The sequence below is a fragment of the Lipotes vexillifer genome, unplaced genomic scaffold, assembly GCF_000442215.2.
Source record: "Lipotes vexillifer unplaced genomic scaffold, Lipotes_vexillifer_v1.1 scaffold162, whole genome shotgun sequence".
In the NCBI taxonomy this organism is placed as follows: domain Eukaryota; kingdom Metazoa; phylum Chordata; class Mammalia; order Artiodactyla; family Lipotidae; genus Lipotes; species Lipotes vexillifer.
This window is the reverse complement of record NW_006779114.1, coordinates 94,474-115,957: the sequence shown is the minus strand read 5'-3', so window position 1 is coordinate 115,957 and position 21,484 is coordinate 94,474. Positions and strand designations below refer to the sequence as shown.

At 37.5% G+C, this 21,484-nt stretch overlaps 1 protein-coding gene across 1 annotated transcript; it reads left to right on the top strand.

The window, feature by feature from the left end:
* The first annotated feature begins 451 nt into the window (after positions 1-451).
* POGLUT3 (protein O-glucosyltransferase 3) lies at positions 452-18,269 on the top strand. The gene is made up of 8 exons (XM_007452469.1): positions 452-653; positions 5,973-6,170; positions 8,411-8,697; positions 11,075-11,291; positions 12,682-12,878; positions 14,171-14,365; positions 16,451-16,555; positions 18,144-18,269. The coding sequence occupies exons 1-8, from the start codon at positions 452-454 to the stop codon at positions 18,267-18,269; spliced, it is 1,527 nt and encodes a 508-aa protein (XP_007452531.1).
* Positions 18,270-21,484: the final 3,215 nt, after the last annotated feature.

Genomic DNA, 21,484 nt, shown 5'->3' with positions numbered 1-21,484 from the left:
TGATATTTGCTCAGCGTCTTGTAAACCCAGTGAAATTCCTTGTTTGAAGGCATTTCCCTAAACTCTTCAAAGCTGTTCGCCGCTGGGCCTTTTCTCTGGTCCCCTAGCAATCACTACTGTGTTTGCGGCCTTCAAAAGACAGTTTCCACTAAACAGGTGCCAAACTACAGCAACCAGAGGTGGGGGCCGGGTGCAGCCTCAAGCACCCTGGTCTCAGTGTCTGCGCGGCTGGGGGTGGGAGGGTGGGGGAAGTGACGAGTCCCTCGCGGACCCTCCGCAGCGTCCGACGCAGTCGCCTGTGGCGCGCCCTCGCGTTCCGGCCGGAAGGGGGCCGGAGACGGGACGGCGGGCGGCGGCGCACAGCCCGCCCCAGGGTGGGCCCAGCTCCAGCCCGCCGCGCTCCCATACCCTCCCCGCCGCAGCCGAGCTGGACCGCAGCGGCCCGGAGACCATGCGCCGCCTCCCGCTGGTTCCGCTGCTACCGCTGCAGCTCGCCCTGCTCGTGGCCGCGGGGGCCCCCGAGGCTCCGGTCAGCGCTCCGCAGAGCCTGGTGTGGGGGCCCGGGCTGCGGGCGGGCGTCGTTTTGCCCGTCCGCTATTTCTACCTGCAGGCCGTCAACTCGGAGGGCCAAAACCTCACTCGCTCGCCCCCAGGTAGCGTTCGGCCGCGGGCCTCCCTCGCTCCGCTGCCCGCTCCCCTCCGTCCCCGCCGCGCGTCCCCGCCGCGACTGCGCCTCTCGGGAATCCGCCCGCCACCGGCGTGGCGTCCTTCCCCCGAGTCCGGTCATTTCCTCTTCTCTACCCGTCCCCGGACCCGAAGGCGGGAGGCAGTTGCAACAAGAGTCTGCTGAATGAATAAATGAACTCCGAGGGCCCTTCCTTAGTTAACGTGCAAGGACTGACATTCCGAATGGATGGCGCCCAGGGTGTTAGTGAATGCAGTGTGAGTTTCAAGTTGGAGATGGTCTTTCCACCCCTGACTAGTTGTCTGATCTGTTACAGCTTGGAGGGAGTGCCTTCACGTGTTGAGTGAAGCCCAAGAATCGGATCGGTTTACATTGCTTAGGCCTAATGGGTTTGAAACAGCTCCCACCTACACAAAGGAAATATCAGAGCAGTAGGCAGAAAGGAGGCAGTTTTGCAGATTAGGTTATTTTCTTAGAGTTTTGAGTCCTTGAAAGCAGATTGCAAGAATTAGCGAAACTCAGAACGCATTAGGTTTTACCTCTACCGAGGGTGGATATCGTCCTGAATCCCTTCTGCCCATCCTCCCACGTTCTCTTTAATATCTTACCTTTGCAACGTCTTACAACTTGTCCCGCTAGTTTCAAGTTGTTGCCAGTCAGGATTTGATAATTTATGTCTAAATTATGTCTTGCTAACTGGCACCCTGTTTTATCAACAGAGACAATCAGAATACCCAGTGCCCCTTCCGCTGCCTGTGGAAAACTGAGTACTTTTTTTTTTTCAGTTTTAGGAAGACTCTCCATGGCCCTAAGGATCAGAAAAAAAGTTTCTTAAACCCAGATTCAGTCTTTCACCATGGGGTGTATTTTCTTCTTTATAGTTTTCTTTGTTTTCTAAAATTAATTTTATAATGTTATAAATGGGGGAGGACTTTAGAAAGAAAAGAAGATGTAAAACTAAGGAAAAAATTAATTTATACATGAAAAAGGAAAGTTACATGATCCAAAAGGAAATACTGTTAATCTTACTTTTAATGAAATAACTATACATTCAAATAAAATTCCATTTTTTAATCTAAAAATAATGGCAAAAAAATTTTAAGTGGTAATACTCAAAGCTGCTAATGAGATACTCTCAGACGTCTAATGACCTTCATCCTCTGCTGGTGGGAGCACAATTGGTCAAATGTTTCTGGAAAGTAATTTTCCCAACATATGAAGAGTCTTAAACATTTACAAATCTAATGTGCAAAAATGAGTTTCAACAGTTAGAAAATGTAATTTTTAAAAAATATTTATGAAAAATGTCCATGCCCTTTTGAAACTGATAGGTGTCGTTTCAGGGGGCTCCAAGGAGCCTGGTCCTTTATGTCTCAACACAGAAAGAATTCAGCAAAAGGCAAAGTGATAGATAAAGAAGTGATTAATTAGAATAGAACACTTGTGAAGCTTACAAGTGGGCAGGCAAGTTGCTCTCCCCTGAGTGCTTAGTGGGTTACAGTTTTATAATCAAAGGAAGACAGGGGATGGGGAGAAGACCTTCTTTGTCTCTCTTGGGTAGATGTCACATTTCCATAAATGATTGTTTTTTTGTGTGTGCACAGAGCATGTGCCGGGGGTCATTAACTTGATGACACCACTAGGCAGGTTGTAGGCCTTATTCTCCACTATTGTTTTATTGTTTTTAGGGCATCAGGCAAAAAGCATGTTTTGGGGGTCATTAACTTACTGAGCTCCCTGGGCAGGATGTAGGTCTCATGCTACTATTGTTTTATTGTTTTGGGGCATGTCTCCTGCTTCTGTTGCATGATTTTGTTGCTAATCAAGTTAGCTTGATTTTGTTGTTAAGCAAGCCAATCTGGCTTTGATGCTAAGCAACTTGTTCTGCTTTATGAGTCAAGCAAGCCCACATTGTTTCAGGATTTTCCCATTACTTTCTTGAGTGATCATTAATCTTACTGTGGTCTCCCAAAGCCCCCTAAATTTCCCTCTCTATCTACAATTCCCTAATGGGGTTTCTAAGTTATTTGACTATCCTACTCAATCCCTTGAGTTTGACTATCCTACTCAATCCCTTGTGACATTGAATGTGGAAAAAAACTGATTTATTTCTTTATTTTCACTAACGTCTGACTTAGATTATTTCCTTCTATTATGAATGTGGGCAGAACCTGTTGACACTGTTATATTCCCAGCATCTAACATAATACCTGGCAGAGTTGCTCAGTAAATATTGTAGAAGAAAAGAAAGAAGGGGTGGAGAGAGGGTGGTTGGAGTATGTCAGGATGGCAGGATACAAGTACTCATTTTCTCCTCAGTCATCCTCTACCTTCATCAGTAATGATATCTTCATAAACTTATCTTACCTCCTAGTTGTGTAGCACTTCAGTGTTTTGAAGTGTGCCGTGTTTAATTTGCTCTCCTTAAGCATCCTGTGAGGTAGGAAGGGTAGATACTATTCTCTTCACTTTTCCTATAAGAAACCAGGTTAGTGAAAATAAATGTCTTTCCTGTGGCCCTACAGTGGATAAGGATCAGAGTCAAAACCAGATACCCAACCCTTTCAATATCTAGTTCAATGGTCTTTCCCTTTTATCAAATCACTGGTAATATGATCACTGTGAACCAGTTTTCACTAAGATCCTATAGAGTATCCATGGTAAGCAGGCAGCCAGACATTTGGGAGGATTTCCATTTAGCCTCAAGGTGTAACAAGTTGGCCTTCAGGGACTCTGTTCCCTTGGCCAGATGGAGTCAGCACTTTTGTTGCAGCTGTAGAGAGCCTTAATAAAATTCCTAAACAACAAGGGAGGTGCTGACTCCATTGTACCAGGAATGTCAGAGGTTATTTCTCCAACTATGAATTTTGGGAACCTATATGTTAACATTACACAATGTGACAAGTTGGATTCAGAATGGGCTTTGAAAGAAGAAAGATTCAAGCTGTGTGCAAATTTTGGCTCTGCTACTCATAGGTATGAGACCTTGGGCAAGGTATATACTTCAATTCTTCAAGGGAGCCTTGGCTTCCTGATCTGTAAAATGGGGTGACAAATACCTTCCTCACAAGTTCTTGGAGGAAATAAATAAGAGAAAATGCATGTGAAAATCTCAAGCTCAAGGACTGGCACAGTCCCCCTGGCTAAGTAAGTAAATTTTTAAAAAATGTGTTCTTTCTATATCAAAAGTCTGCAAAATTTCTGATTCTAATGATGTAAGGCTTTGATACTGCCAACCTCCTTTTGTCACCTTTAGTCACTGCATTCTCATTCAGTTAGCTATCTTTCCTAAACAAGTGTGGATTTGTGGAATAGAAAAGCTCAAGCTGAGCTTGATTCTGTTCCATTATACTAGCCCCCAGGGCAAATGAGAATTCACATTCCTTCTATCTGAAGCAATTTGAAATGACATTCTTCTCATTTTCTCTTTTATGATGTTGGAATTGCTTATTTCTATTTTAGTGTGATCAATTTAAAAATAAGTGTTTTGGAGATAGTTTTCTTTTGTAAATCCAGCTCCTTCCAAAATATCACATAGTCATTAATATGCTTGTCTTATATCTGTTTTGTTTATTTAAAAATCATAAACTTACGGAGAATAGCACTGTTTGATAGGAGATAAGAAGACTTTTCTGTCCTGTTTCCAGTCTGGGGAGAGAATGGTGGAAATGGCTTTTTAGTCTCGAGGCTCTGACTTCCTGATTTTCAGTCTACCATACCACATTGCCTTTCTGAAACTTAAGCGGGAAATAACGTAAAGCAATAACTTACGTATTTCATTAAGCATTTCAGGTAATTGGCCAACATTTATAATAATTTCACATTAAGTTATTACTCTTTTTTTTTATAAATCCCTTACATTTATCTGTTATAGTTCATTTTTTTAGCAGATGTCTTTCATAATTTTATCACACTTCTTTCAAGAATCCTAAAATGCATGTGTTTGGTACTTAATTATGTAGTAGCAATATGTCAGATACTACATTACTATTACTAAATTGAAGAGACTGAGAAACATTTTTTTCTGACCCACAAGAAAAAATGAAACCCTTGAAGATCAAAAAAAGTAGAAACATCACTCACTAGATTTAGAAACTAAGAATAGGAGGAACAAACTTTTTTCTTCAGTAATTTCAAAAATATATGTTAAATATGCTTAATACAATAAAATCAAAAAATAAAGCAACTATACTCCGATAAAAATTAATTTAAAAAAACAAAAATATGCTTAATATTTGAATATTATGAAATATGATAGTGTGAGATGAAAGACTATTTGATCACAAATTATTGTTTACTAGGACTGTGTATTTCAGAGGATTCACCACTTTTTTTTTAACAATTCCTTTGATAGGTGATTAACTGTGGTTAAGACATTAACTGATCATTATTCTTAAAGCTCCTGAGGATCAGATCTGTACTGAGTGCAGGTATGTCCACTGTACTCTCTGAAGAAAGAAGTCCCAACATTTATTCCTGCAACAGTATGTTTCAAAGCCTGAAAAGTCAGCTAATATACTGCAAAAAGAGAAGGGAAAGTTTGCTAAATAGGTATTGTCTATTCTGGAAAAGAAAACCCACAGAATTCTGGATTTGAAAAGGTTGTTAGATCATCCTAGTAGATCGTCCTAGTATAACTGTTTCACTTCAACTTGAGGAAACAAATTTAGAGAAGTAAACTCTAGCATTTACAAAGGTATGTGAGTTTGTGTGTACGTATGAGTGTGTTGCATTTGTGCAGAGTCTAGTAACTAGCTATAATCTCTCTCTACTTAAGGAAATGGGCTTGGAAGTATAGCTTGAAATTTGGGTTAATAAAAGGGAAATTTCTTCAGAATTGAGGTTTATTAGGTATTAAAATGATTTACAAAGAAAGCTTGTGCATACTTTATAAGGAGTAAGTTAGATTGCCTTAGAGCTATGTCATCCTAAAAGTTTATGGATTTTTAACTACCTGGGCTTTTAAACCTACCCAAAGGAGAAAAGATCAAATAGGCAAAAAATTAATCTCTTCCTTGTTTTTTTAAGAATTATTTTATTCAGTAATTTTATTCACTCAATAAATCTTATTGAATGACTAAGGAATCAAATGTTGAATCAGATCCTTCGTTTTGAGACATAAATCAAACGTAGTTCCTGGCCTCAAGGATCTTCCAAACTAAAATAATTTTGTTTACCATTGATAGTACTGAAAATATAACTTCTGCATAAAGACACTTACCCAATACTTAGTAAAACAAAATAACCATGAAATAGTAGAATTACTTATAATTTTTTTTTCTTTCAGGCCAAACACTATTCAAAGTAGTAATCAAATCTCTCTCACCTAAAGAGTTAGTTCGGATTCACATCCCTAAACCTTTGGACAGGAATGATGGGACATTTTTGATGCGATATAGGATGTATGAAACTGTCAGTGAAGGGCTGAAGATAGAGGTCCTTTATGGTGATGAACATGTCGCTCAGTCTCCCTATATTTTGAAAGGTAAGTAATTATTACATAAACTAGAGCCAGCCTTATGAGTAGACTCCATGGCTTTCAGAATGCGTTATGATGACCTTAAAGTCATGTGCAACAGGGTAAATGTTATATATGTATCTTCTGGAGCTCAATTTAACTTGATATTTTAAGGGAGAGAAAAACTAAGTAATTTAAAGCGATTTAAATGACAAGCAAAAAAATCTTGTGTGTTTACTGGAGTAGTTACCATTTTTAGTACTCTTTATTCTTTTGCATACATACATATTTTCATCTAGTACCATTTGCCTTCTACCTGAAGGATTCCCATTAGCTTTTCTTTTAATGTGAGAACACTGATGATTAGTTCTTCCAGCTTTTGGATATCTGAAAAAGTCTTTATTTTGCCTTTATTTTTGAAAGACAGATGTCTTTCAAAAATTATAGGTTGACAGGTTTTTTTCTTTTAATACTTGAAATATACTGTTCCACTGTCTTCTCACTTGCATTATTTCCCATGATAAATCTTCCATCATCTATATCTTTGATCCTCTGCTAAAGGTTTTCTCTTTATCAGTTTTTTTTTTTTGAGCAATTTGATTATTATGTGCTTTGGTGTAGGTTTCTTCATGTTTCTTGTGCTTAGGGCTTGTGGATCTTTGGGTTTATAGCTTTCATTAAATCCAGAAAAAAATTGGCCATTATTTCTTCAAATATTTTTTCTGTTCTACCCCAGCTCTCCTCCAAGAATTCTAATTACCCATACATTAAACTTGAAATTATCCCACGACTCAATTATGCTCTTTTCATTTAAAAATATGTTTTTTCTCCATTTCGTTTTGTATAGTTTCTATTGCTATATCTTTAAGTTCACTAATCTTTTCTTCTATAATGCCCAATTTGTCATTTAATTCCATCCAGTGTATTCTTCATTGCTTGATGCTTTCTCATCTTCTTGAGCTTTTCTCTAGGATGCAGTTAAGTTATTTGGAATTAGTTTGATCCTTCAAATTTTCTCTTACAATTTATTAGGCAGGCCCAGAGCCATGTTTAGTCTAGGGCTAATTATTCCTTACTACTCAGGCAATACATCTCTGCATACTCTATCCAACCTCTGTGAATTAGAATGCTTTCCAGTCTGGCTTGTATGAATAGGCACTATTCCCAGCCCTGTATGAACAATGGGTAGTGTTGCCTCTAATCCTTATGGATGGTCCTTTCTCTGCCTTGGATAGTTTCCTCAAACATATATATTTGTCAGTATGCCTTAAATATTTGAAGGGAACCTGTACAGATCTCTGGAGTCCTCTCTGTGCCGTGAGTATGTCCTACAACTTTTAGCTGCCTTGATCTCACTGGACTTTCAGCTCTTGTCTCCTCAACTCAGTGAGACTGCTGGGGTCTACCTGGATTCCTCCTCCATGTTCCACAGCCTAGAAACTCCCTTAGGCAGTAAGCTTTAGGAGCTGTAGGGTTTACCTCATTTGTTTCTCATCTCTCAAACTCATTGTCCATTGCCTGATGTCTAATGTCTTAAAAACAATGTTATTTCATATATTTTATCTGTTTTTTGGTAGTTTCAGGTAGGAGGGTGAATTGGTCCCTATTACTTGTCTGAAGTAGAAATGCTCAAGAAAATTGAATAACTTTAAAAAATTATTTTTATATTAAAATAAATATGGATATATTTTGAAATAATATATAAATTCTGCATAAATTCTTTTTTAAATGAGTCTTAAGAATAGTTTTATACTTATGTCTGGCCACTTTAAAATTACACTGCAAGATGCCCTTAGGTTTCATATTTCCTCTTTGAGATGTGATGATGGAGGTAGTTTTAGGGACTCAGAGGAAGAGAACTCATCTTGTCTTAAAAAATCACCACCCCTACTACATAATCATGCCTAAAAAGTAATACATTCTCTTTTTCCTTGTTAAAAGGTAAGTTGTTTTATGCTCATCAGCCATTTATAACTCATTAGAAATAAATTTTTCAGTCAATTGACTGAGAGTAGCTTATATTGGGAGAGAGCATATGCTATACTAGGTTATCTAGGGTGGCATGAAAGGGGGATAGAAGGTGGGAGCACAAGACTCTGACATTACTACTTTTACCACTGATTTGTTTAGGGCAGATTTTCCCTGTCTGGATAATCTTAGAATTTACCAAGAAGTCATCCCATGCTCACAGCAGGGGCAGAAACAACTTCCTGTGTTGCAGTGCATGTTAATGGAACTTGGCATTGTATGTGTTTTGCTTTCCTTAGGACCAGTGTACCATGAGTACTGTGAGTGTCCAGAAGAGGATCCTCAGGCCTGGCAGAAAACTCTGTCTTGTCCAGCCAAGGAGCCACAGATTGCAAAAGATTTTGCTTCTTTTCCCAGCATCAATCTCCAGCAGATGCTAAACGAAGTTCCAAAAAGGTTTGGGGATGAGAGGGGTGCTATTGTTCATTACACGATTCTCAGTAACCTAATCTACCGGAGATCTTTAGGGAAATACACAGACTTCAAAATGTTCTCAGATGAGATTTTGCTGTCACTGGCAAGAAAGGTATGAGAATGAATTCACTGATTCTAAAAATAGTTTAATTATTTATTTGTAACATTTAATTCTTAGAATAATAATGGTAAAGAATGGAAATGGATTCCAGGCTTGAAAATGTGCATCTGTCTGCCACCTGAGTGCTCATAAGTTCTTCACCTTTATGGATATCTCTTTCCTTTAATGTTTAAGTTAAATGGCTTGAGCCCCCATCCCAGGTAAGTAGGCCATATAGTGCTCTCCCAAGGAGCTGAATACTCCTTCCATTCAGATTTCACTTTCTACAGCAATTTTCTTCTTGTCACCTCAGAATAAGTTGAACTGAGGACACATTTTCCTTGTTTTATCCTAAGTGCATACATTTTCCTTGTTTTATCCTAAGTGCATTGCACACTTTATTGAATGTTGGGGTAACTGAGAGAGGTTATTTTGTGCCAATGCAGAGTAAACAAAACAAAACAAAAATCCTAACATTTAAAAATAGACATCCCTGTGTTAATCAGACTCTCAGTCATCCTTGCCTCTGGGAATTTCTCACTGGCTGTCCTTGATTTTCAAGTCTTGGCTTCTTACTAAATATGACTGGGGCTTCTGTCTTTCAAAAGACTTCTCCACATCCCCAGCAACTCCTCCCCCAATCCCTCTATTCAGCCCCTCTTTCCACATTTGCCAAATTCCTATAAATTCCTCTTAAGCAGAGCAATTCAAACTGCCTTTTGTTCTTTCTTGTTCCTGATTATGCAGAGTAAAGGATGAGGATGGGCATTTTTTACCTTTTTCACCCAGAAAGACCATCAAGGTAGTTTTCTAAATCAAAAGCCAGCTTTCCTGATGTAAGTTATACAATTTCCCAAGCACATGGAATGTAGGGCTGCAATCAATTCTTATTTTAAGTAACAGTTGCCTCCTATCTCCCCATCAGCCCACCGTATGAGCATATGAGCATATTATGGGCATCTGATCCTAAAGGCGGTTCTTTCTTCCTGGGCTACCATCAGTCCACTCTGCCCTGTATTTCTGTATCTTGTACTCATGTGGTTTTTAACTAGGAATGATTTTTCCCCTTAGAGGAATTTGGCAATGCCTAGGGACATTTTTGGTTATCGCAACTGGGGAGTTGCTACTAGCATCTGGTGGGTAGAGGCCAGGGATTCTGCTAATCATTCTACAATGCACAGGACAGCACCCACAGGAAAGAATTATCCACACCAAAATATCAATAGTGCCAAGATTGAGAAATCCTGCTCTACAGTGAGAACTTCTGATGTGGAGCTTACTAATGAGCTACTAAATGATAACAGGGAAGCACTAAGGTGAATAGTCATATCCCTTTGCCCTTCCCTTTTGTTCCAGATTCTTTGCCCAGTGACTGAAAGGAGACCTACCATAAGTGAGATTCACCTCTGGTCTTTGAACAGCTCACTCTAGTGGAACTTGTTTTTGTTATTCAGAAGTGAGGATGGGATGTAAATACAAACAAGTAATTGTACCACAACACGATAGGCCCATAAGAAAAGTAGGTACCCAGGGTTAAAATGTCTGAGGAAGGCGAGTCATAGAGGAGGTCACATTAGCTCTGAGTGTGAAGGATGAGAAAGGAGACTGCCAAGTGAATAAGTAGGAGAAGGGCATTCTAGGTGAAGAGAATTACGTATTAAAGTGGGTGGCATTTTCAGAGAGTAACTAAAGTTTTCTGGTACACGGGCAGATGGAAGATGGATTCAGAGCTAAGCTGGAGTAAGAGAATGGGGCCTGAATTCCAGCCAGAGAGTTTAGACCTTGTCCTATAGGCTTAAATTTCTGTTAAGCTTAATAGTAACATTAATTTGGGTTTTAGAAATTTGGACAGTAATGTGGAGAGCAGATTAGAGTGGGGAGAGGCTAGAATCAGAACATCTAGTAAGGGACAACTATTGCAACAATCTCGGTAAGAGATGATAAAGGCCTAAGCTGAGGCATTGACCATGGAGATAGAAATGGATAGCAGATTCCAGAAACAAACATAGATGTTATAAAAACGCTTGGTAGTGAAGGAAAACAAGGGCTTGGGTCTAACTTTGTAGATTCTCACTTAAGCAGCTGGCAGAAAAGGTGCTTGAAGCCACTCATTCACACCTTTCTACACAGTTTCCATATCTATAATACACAACAGTTTTAAATGTCACCTCTGAACAGAGGTAGCTAACTCCTGCTCAAGTGAATTGTCATGTACAATCCTCACCCTTGATTTTCTGATACTACTGATGACTGAGAGGCATCCTTCTCTCTTCTACTATTTTCAAATTTCAGTTTTATCAGAAATATTTTAAAAGCCAAAGAACTGAAGCATTTACTACCAAAGACTGAGGTCTTCCCAGCACTGATAAGCATTCTTTTGTTTATTTAGGTCCTTCTCCCAGATTTAGAATTTTATGTTAATCTTGGAGATTGGCCTTTGGAGCATCGAAAAGTCAATGAAACCCCTGGCCCTTTACCTATCATTTCATGGTGTGGCTCTCTGGATTCACGAGATGTTATCCTTCCAACATATGACATCACCCACTCCACACTTGAAGCTATGAGGGGTGTTACAAATGATCTTCTCTCTATTCAAGGAAATACAGGTAAAAGTCATTCTCTAAGAAAAAGCTTAGAAGTAAGAAAGGTGAAAGGAATGTTCAATCAGAGAGGGTATGTGAATATATTTAAATAACCATTGTTCTTATTTTCTAGCCAGGAAAAAAGAAAAACAGCACTCTAAACTCTAAAGTGGTTTTTGTTTAGGATTCTTCTAATCCAGAAATTAAAGATATGTGGATTAGGCTAATAATGTCTAGAACCTACTGTAACTGAGTCTCCTTTGAGTTGGTCACTTGTAAATACCATTTGAAAATACATATTTGGTAAAACTATCACTTAACTTAATTCTGACTCCAGTGCCTTTATATTGCTGGATGAAATGAGAGAGAGTTCTGAAAAACATAAAATTATATTCATATGTAAGAGAATTGTGATAACAGTATAATTTGGATATTACAACCTCCAGCACCATAAGAAATTCTTCTCTTCCCTCTTTCTACCTCTCTTGATCCTTTACAATCTGAATTCCTTTCCTCCTATTTGATGGCCTTAGGTTTATGGTACTACACACCTTTTCATTAAACCGAACTCCCTGAGTAGAAAAAAACCCTGCCTTGTCTTAATAAGTCTCTATTTCTGTTTAGAGCAGTTTAGTGGACTTATTTAGTAGACAAGTCTAGAGACTCCTTGTAAACTCTCTAAAGGTAATGGGAAATGGAAACTGACCTACTTTTTATTTGATAACAGTAAATTCCTGTTTACTGTTTACTGAAACATAGAAAACAGTTTCTATGTTTTATGATTTATCCCTTAGAACACTGACAGGTGTTAACTAATGACTTCTTTTTAGAATAATAGAAAGAGAGCTAAATTAATTCTTCCAGATTATTTCCCTCCCAGGAAAGAGAGGATATAAATATATATACATAGTTAAGTTATACAAAACTTATTTGCATTTAACAACATATTAGAAAAATTCTTCACTGTATTCAAAAGTGATATGCTCAAAATTCTGAGCAACCTAAGAATTAAAGATGTGTGGATGTTACTTAATTCTCTACTTTGTTTTAGTCACTCTAAGAACAAAAGCCTAGCTCTTTTTTTTTGTGAAGCACAAAAGTTGGAAGAAACTAATGCCTTGATGAGTGAGCCAAGTCATGGAATCTCTTTTTGCTTTGAACTTGATCCAGCATTATTTTGGATAATTCCTTATGTCATGCAATAGAAACTCCACTTTTTGAGTGACCTCTCACTAGTACACTAAAGGATAAAATTAGAGCATATTTTTCGAAAGTAACATTTACTTTAGATGTGTTGATGATAAAAGAGCTTTAGCATCTTAAATGACAAAGGTAGATTAAAGGTGATTATACTTACCATCATATAAAAATGTCAAAATCATAATTGTATTTTTTTATGGTCTCAAACCTCTAGGACCTTCCTGGATCAATAAAACAGAGAAAGCTTTCTTTAGAGGTAGAGATAGCCGAGAGGAGAGGCTCCAGTTGGTGCAGCTGTCCAAAGATAATCCACAGCTACTAGATGCAGGAATTACAGGATATTTCTTCTTCCAAGAAAAAGAAAAGGAGCTTGGAAAAGCTAAATTGATAGGTTTCTTTGACTTCTTTAAGGTATGCAATTAAGTCTTCCTGGATAGATATGAAGTGATAAACTTGTATTAAAGGTCAACCAAATAGCCGGGGTTGGGCACATTTCTCCCATCTTGTGACCCAACACACACTTTCTTATCAGGCATAGGGAATTATGAAACTCATGCAGTTTCTTTTTTGTTTGTTGTTGTTGTTAACTTTGTCTAACAAATAGCTCAGAACTGTATTTAATACTCAAAATACAGTACAAGGATTAACCTAGAGTTTTGGTATATTTCCCTGTTTTTCTCTTTTTTGTATTTTTTTTAATAAACTGGGAATATAAATGTCTTTTACATAAAACGATCTTGTAAATAAAAAGAGTATGAATTCTATGCTAGTAAAATGGGGTTCAAGTCCTGCCTTCAGTCCTGCCTCTGCCACTAACTGTGGGGCTTTCATCTCTTAGCACTTCTCGCCACTAACATGTGTGAGCCTGCCTAGCTCCTTCAGAGCACCGTATAAGGCTCAAAGGAGATAGAGGTGTGACAGTGTGACAAAATCTGACTGGCTGGTAAAGTCCTTGGTACCAATTATTTAAGAAAAAAGTAATTACCAAATCTGTTAGTATATCCTGTTCCTCTCAGTGTGATATAATGAAGAGAGCATGGGATTTGGGCTCATAGAATAGAGGTTTATAAATATCTCTGAAACAAATTTTATCATTAATAAAAAAAAAAAGAGAGGGAGATGATAACATCTGCTTCACATTATTATAATTGAATGAAAAGTGACTTTAAATGTAAATCAAAGTTTATTAATCCAACAAATATGTCCATACTGTGTCAGCAGCATCACACTAGTCCTTAGTCTTCTCCAGGCTTCTGTCTCCTCAACTCTAAAACTGAACTTTGAGATAATAATGCCTTCCTTTTTTATACTAACATGGGTATAAGGAAAAAATGAAATAAATGAAAGTGTAAATTGTTATCAATATTAAGCTTTACTAAATATAGAGCTTTGGAAATAGTTTTCTTACCTGGTTACAGAAATCTGAATTTCCCATTACATAGACATAGTTGAAATAGGTATTCCTATTTTCTAAAATTATTTATTATCTTTAAATGTGTTGTATTTCTTAAAATTGACCTGTTAAATGATACTTATGATTTTAATACAAAGAGAAGATGTGTGTTACAAAATAAAATATAAAACTTGTAAATACTAAAGTTGGGAAATAACTTCTTTATATTTAATGTTACAGTGTTGACAAGAAGCAGAAGTGAAACAAATGACTGTTAAAATTTTTGTTTATGTTTGTTTTAATCTTTTAGTACAAGTATCAAGTGAATGTGGATGGGACTGTGGCTGCTTATAGATATCCATACCTCATGCTTGGTGACAGTTTGGTTCTGAAGCAGGACTCACCATATTATGAACATTTCTATATGGCCCTAAAGCCTTGGAAACATTATGTTCCAATTAAAAGAAATCTTAGTGATCTACTAGAGAAAGTTGAATGGGCCAAGGTATGCTTTCTGCCATTTTAGTTTCTTTAGGCAATCACAAATTCACCAGTATTAGTTACACGAGTTCCATCATAACATAATTTAATTTGACATAATTTAGTCAAAAGAAACGTTATTTTGTGAAATTTTTGTTCCCTTGAAATATCTGAAGAATCAATATCAGAACAATTTTGAATACCCTCTATCAATATGTTTGAGGATTTTTAGAAGACTTGAAGTCCAGTGTTATATAGAATATAGATTTTTCTAAAGTATCCTTATTCATGCACACATACCAAATGCAAATTACACACACCAAATGCAAATTACAGATTAAAAAGACCAGGGTTAAAGTGCTTTATGCACAAGAAAACATTTAAAGCAATTATGGTACCCTTTTGTTTTCCCCAGTTAGAAAAAAAGGCACAAGTTCTTTGTTAAATTAATTTTTATTGGAGTATAGTTGATTTACAAATGTTATGTTACTTTCTGCTGTACAGCAAAGTAAATCAGTTATATATATACATATATCCACTCTTTTTTAGATTCTATTCCCATATATGTCATTACACAGTATTGAGTAGAGTTCCCTATGCTATACAGTACGTTCTTATTAGTTATCTATTTTATGTCAATTCCAATCTCCCAATTTATCCCTCCCCTGACTCTTTCCCCATTGGTAACTATGAGCTTTCCCCCTTGGTAACTATAAGTTTGTTTTCTATATCTGTGACTCTATTTCTGTTTGGTAAATAGGTTCATTTGTACCATTTTTTTTAGATTCCACATATAAGTGATATCATATATTTGTCTTTCTCTGACTTACTTCACTCAGTATGACAATCTCTAAGTCCATCCATGTCACTGCTAATGGTATTATTTTGTTCTTTTTTATGGCTGAGTGATATTCCATTGCATATATGTACCACATCTTTATCCATTCCTCTCTCAATGGACATTTAGGTTGCTTCCATGTCCTGGCTATTGTAAATAGTGCTGCAATGAACACTGTGGTGAATGTATCTTTTCGAATTATGGTTTTCTCTGGATAACAAGTTCTTAATGAATCACAAGTTTCCCATAAAATAAGAACTCTTTTTTTAAAAAAGGAAAAGTATTAAAAAGCTCTTGTGTTTTATTGTGAAATTATAAAATTTACCCTTCCATTGTAAGACTTTATTTTGTTTCTGAGAAGCAATGTGGCTATGGAAATAACTGGGTGCCCCTGAGGCAGAATATTTTTGTGACCCTTTATAAAGAGTCAGAATTGCTTGCAAGTGGCTTTTCCTGTGGGCAGCATGATAGAATATTAGCTATTTTCTAAAAGTATAATTAGGAATGCTGACTATTCCTGGTACTGAAGGAACAACCTATGGGTACTAATAACTGAATTTTTTATTACAACAATAATATAGTCTTTCATAGGTACCATTTTACAACAACTTTTTGGCTCAGACTACATATTTAAATGGAGCTTTTAAGAGATGTTATAAAAACTAATTCATTCTATTTTAGTTGTATTTTAATATCAGGCAGAGAGGGTTAGATTAGGGGAACAGATGATGAGCCCTAACTTCCTGGGTAGCTAGGAAAGTACCAAGATAGTCACGATAGGGGCTGTATGTGGGTTGTTGCACTGGGACAGGGGGGATCCAGACAGGTATGATTATATGATTATTTCTTTATAGCAGAGATTTCTAGGAAAGTACTTTGTCTATTTCCATAACCTCATTCTTAAGTTATATATTTTTTTTCTTTTTTTTTTTTTTTTTTTGCGGTACACGGGCCTCTCACTGTTGTGGCCTCTCCCATTGCGGAGCACAGGCTGCGAACGCACAGGCTCAGCGGCCATGGCTCACGGGCCCAGCCGCTCCGCGGCATGTGGGATCTTCCCGGACCGGGGCACAAACCCGTGTCCCCTGCATCGGTAGGTGGACTCTCAACCACTGCACCACCAGGGAAGCCCTTAAGTTATATTTTTATGTTTCATCTCTCCCATGCTGTTCACATTCAACCCTACATCTGCCCTACCTCACATTCACAATTAGCTTTCTTTGTGAGTCACAGGAGTAATCTTCATTCATTGTTTCTTTTTAAACTTTTCAGGAAAATGATGAAGAAGCCAAGAAGATTGCAAAAGAAGGGCAGTTGACTGCTAGGAATCTGCTACAGCCCCACAGGCTTTACTGCTACTATTACAGAGTACTACAGGTCAGTTCAGAGGATCCATCTGCTTGGTTGAGTGTCCTCAGACCAAATGCATGGCCTGAATGCTTGCTTCCTGGAGGGGTTCAAGAGTCAGTCAGCCTGTGGAACTCTGGCTATGCTGAGGCACCAGCCTATAGAAAGATAGTGCTAAGTCCCTTTGTGGCCTCCATATTTTTATCTCCATTCAGTATTATGAAAAACAATGCTTAGCGCCATTACAAATATAGATTAAAATCTCGGAACCTCAGAGAACATCTTTCCTCATATGGAAAATAGGAGGGTTGGACTAGAGATCATTAACATCTCTTTCTGTTCAAAATATCTACCTCTTTGTTCTCCTTACTGCGTAAGAGCCACGCTTTTGCTATCAGTACAGGATGGAAAACAAATATTTAATTTGTTGTATAAAACAAACAAATGAAAAATACAGTTGACCCTTGAACAACATGGGTTTGAACTGTGCAGGTCCACTTACATGTGGATTTTTTTTAGTAGTAAATACTACAGTACTACACAATCCAAGGTTGGTTGAACCCACGGACATGGAACCATGCATACTGAGGAATCACATATATGGAGGGCCAGCTATAAGTTATACACAGATTTTCAGCTGTGCCGAGGGTCAGTACTCCTAACCCCTACATTGTTTAAGGGTCAGCTTTATTTATAATCTAAAACCTTAGGGCTGAATTCTGAAGTACAGATATTTACTGTACTTCCAAGAATTCAAGGATTGGTTCTTTGTATAATTAACTTGTGTTTTACTCAGTAAAATTTAGCCAGAAGAGAAAAATAAGAAATTATGTTTTTGTTGTTAACCTAAACTTATTTTTCTGTGAGGCAGGAAAAAAATAAATTTCCTCAGATGCCTGAGGCTACTACCCTCTCACAGAAAAATTAAAATGATTAATTACACCATTTATTAGAAGCAGCCTTTTCCTTAAATGAGTTCTTTTCCCTCTGCTAGTCTGGCTGTAATTTTAATGATAGGAGTGTCTCCCTCTGAAATATTAATTAGGTTCATGTACACATGTCACTATTTTGTTGGATTTGACCCAGGACCAGGAATGTACAGCTTCCTGGTACATGGAACCACTGAACTGAAAAATCCAATGTATAGGAATATTTCAGTCAGTGGCCAAAAAGGAGAGACATTTCACAGGCCTGTCGCCATTTACAAAGTGTGTGTGACTACAGGCCTAAAGGGAAGGATGTGTGAAACTACCAACTTTATTGTGAGATGCTTATCATCTTTGTTCACTGATTTGAATATTCAGCAAAGTTAATTATTCATTAACACATGGAGGATGAATTCGAGAGGTGCTGTTGTTCAAGTAGGGACATCCCGTTACAAGAGGCTTCTTTCCTATACATAAAATAGTGGATGGGGCTCCTTGCTAGATTATGAAATATCATACTAGTGCCTATAATAACTAAAGTTAAAAGGTAACTTTAGGACTGAGATAAACCAGACCTTTAGTTTTAGTCTGAAGATACATAGCCACTAGAAACAATAGCATGAAGGGAGCGGGGAGGATTCAGTGGAATGAAGTTTGGACTAATCTTTCCATTGCCTTCAAACACATTCCAGAAATACGCTGAGCGCCAGACCAGCAAACCCGAAATACGTGATGGAATGGAACTTGTTCCTCAGCCAGATGACAGTGCATCTATCTGCCAGTGCCACCGGAAAAGGCCTTTAAGAGAAGAGCTTTAAGTCAGCCCATAGTCACACTCCTGGATATGCCGGCAACATCTTTCATGGCAGCATTCAGATGGAATCTAAGCTGTGAAGACTGTGAAGACAGCCTGGAAGACTATTTGCAGGGGACTGCTTCTCTTGGTGGCTTCATATAATGTGGATGGATAGAGCAATATTAGAGCAAGTATTACCAAATATCTTAGGATATTTATATCTTTTGAGTAAACACTGCTATTATCAGCATCATAGTTTCTCTGAAAAGAAAACTTGGGGATCATAGTAGATAGAGAGGCTTGCCAAAATATAAATAACTCTCTATGAAACTATTTACATTGTATTTATTGGTTTGTTTCTATCCCTTGTTCACTTTCCCTCTTCCCTTTCCAATGATGAAGAAAAAATATTTTTGCAGGGCTTTTTTTACCCCCTTACTGCATAACTTCTCCTCCTACAAGCTGCTTTTGGCATTCAGTAATAGCAAGTTTCCTCTTGGAAGGTCTGAGATGAATAATGAAGGAAGATGAGAATGACTCTGTTATTAAAGGTAGCTTGGAAATTATTTTAAAGCTCATTCATATCTTTTTAACTAAGTTTTACCAAGCCCTAAGACAAAATTAAGGAGAGGTAGTGCCTTAAGCTAGTTAATTCCCAGTCTATCTGAGTTGGACACCCATCAAGGACAACACAGTTATTAAAGTAGATGACAGCATCCTATCGGTATCTTCATTATCTATATATTGAATAGATAAATGATAACTGTAGTCAGATAGGGATCTTTAATTCTTTTTAATCTTTAAAAGGGATACTTGAAAAACCTCTGAAACAAGCTGCAGGAAGCCTGGTATCTTGGGATTCACTAATAAGCTAATGACAAAAGCAAGCATCCATTCTTCACTGCACCCCTCCTCTATTTCACTATGCTGTATTGCTAAGATAAAAACTTTGGAAATTTCCTTTGCCTTTTAGGACAGGGTGAAGTCTTAAGACCCAGAAATTCATTACACACTCCTTGTAATACCACCAATATGAGATTCAATTCATTAAGAACACACTCCCAAAAAAAAGAAATATCCACACTCCAATTTAAAAATATTTACTCTCCTAGTTGAAATATTTACTTAACCTGGAAAACAACGTAACCACTTTAAAATAGTCATATCTGTTCTTTACTGAACATCATTAGGGACACAGAATTTTTTTAACTAGACAAAAGCAAAAGCACATTTAGTAACAGTGTAATCAAAGCCAAGTATCCATGGAAAACACTAATACCCAGCAGTTGTTCAAAAGCACAAGTGCACAAGTATAAAATAAAGGGCAAGCTGTACAGTGACCAGATCCTAAGGAGAAGAGGGGTGTGAGGATATGTAAGTTAATATAATAACTACATTTGTCAAAATAAGCTATCAACATTTTGTTTTTATTAATAAAATGTTGGAAACACCTTAAATAGCCATCATGAGGGAGCTAGCTAAATATATAGCTATACATCAAGGAATACAGTACAACCATTAAAAAGAATGAACTAGCTCTAAATGCACTATCATGAAAGATTTCCATGACAGTGTTCAGTGTAAAAAGCAAGTTACAGAACAACACATATAATGTGAAAACATTTATGTAAAAAAATATATCCATGTGATTGAAAGTTTAGAAGGATATTCACCAATATCTGAGGAAAATGGAGAGAAGGGAATTTTTACTTTTTGCCTTATACCTGTCTATGATATTTAAAATGTTTTTACTGTAAGTATGAATCAGATTGGACAATAAAGAAAAATACAAACCTAGGAAAAGAAAATAAATGCATAAAAGATATACATAGGAAAATAAAATGGATATTTATATTTTCCATTATGCTATTTTTAAATCTACTATGTCTAGAATTTTATATCATGTGACATATTATTTACACATTTTAAATAAAGTAAATTTTCTAAATAAAATTTTGAAACAGATAAACTTGTTTTTTAAGAAAGAGGATTGAATCACCTATAGCTTTGGTATTTCTGTAAGTGGGTTGGTCTAATTTTAATTCTATTATGTCTTCATGAATAAATGGATCAAAACTTCTACCACAAACACTAAATCCCTAGTGAGTAGACATTAATATTAAAGGAAAAGATATTTGGGCTTGACACCGTTATTTTCTGTTATTTCAGGTGCAAATACTGTTAAGTGCAGTGTCTTTGTCAGTTCACGCGACCATTATAACAAATATACCATAGACTGGGTGGCTTTGACAGCAAATATTTATTTCTCACAGTTCTGGAGGCTGGAAGTCCAAGATTAAAGTGCCAGCAGATCTGATGTCTGATGAGAGCCCACTTTCTGGTTTGTGGACTGATGCGTTCTCATTGTATCCTCACATGGCAGAAAGCAAAGAGAGAGGAAGCAAGCTATCTCCTCTGTCTTCTTATAAGGGCACTAATCCCATCATGAGGACTCCACCCTTATGACCTAATTAGCTCTCAAAGGCTCCATCTCCAAATACCATCACATTAGGGATGAGGGTTTCAACATAATGATTTGGGGGAGCAGGTGGGGACAAACTTTCAGTCCATAGCAGGCAGGGAGAGGAAAAATTCTCCCCTGACATAATAAGGCCAAGGTTAGAAGAAATATAAATTTCTTATTTGGAGGGATAAGAAATCATCCTTGTGGTGGTAAGGCATGTTTGACTTCAAATAGTTGAGGACAAAATTAACCAGACTGTAAAAATCCCTCTTTTATGCATAGAACCACAGTTTACCCTATCCCAACCACTGCTGTGCCTACCCCACACCAGCCTCTTGTGGAGCCATTCCACTTGCTGAGATCAAAGTTGTCTCTTTTAAGCCAAGTTCTCTCTGTAGAGCTGTGTGGAAGAAGCCACACTAAACTTTACTGTGATAACCAACACTGCAACATTTCTTAGACACAAGAAAAGAAGACTGGAGTTTGTTTATTCTATGAGAAGAAATAGCAAATCCTGGAAGTGTGCACGGGGAGGGTAGGGGGTGGCTTATGTAGAGGGAATTATATACAGCCAGAAGTGAAGAAAGAAAGTTAGAAAAGAAATATTTTCATGAGCTACCTGTTTTGTTTCACCCCCAACTAGGTGTACTTCAATACAATTTGATGCTAACCACCCAGATTCAGCATCAGATCCCACAGGTGTAGGGCTCACTGTTACACAAGACTGCCTTTACAGACACCAGGCAAAAGTGAGGTCCCCAGGCTACCCACAC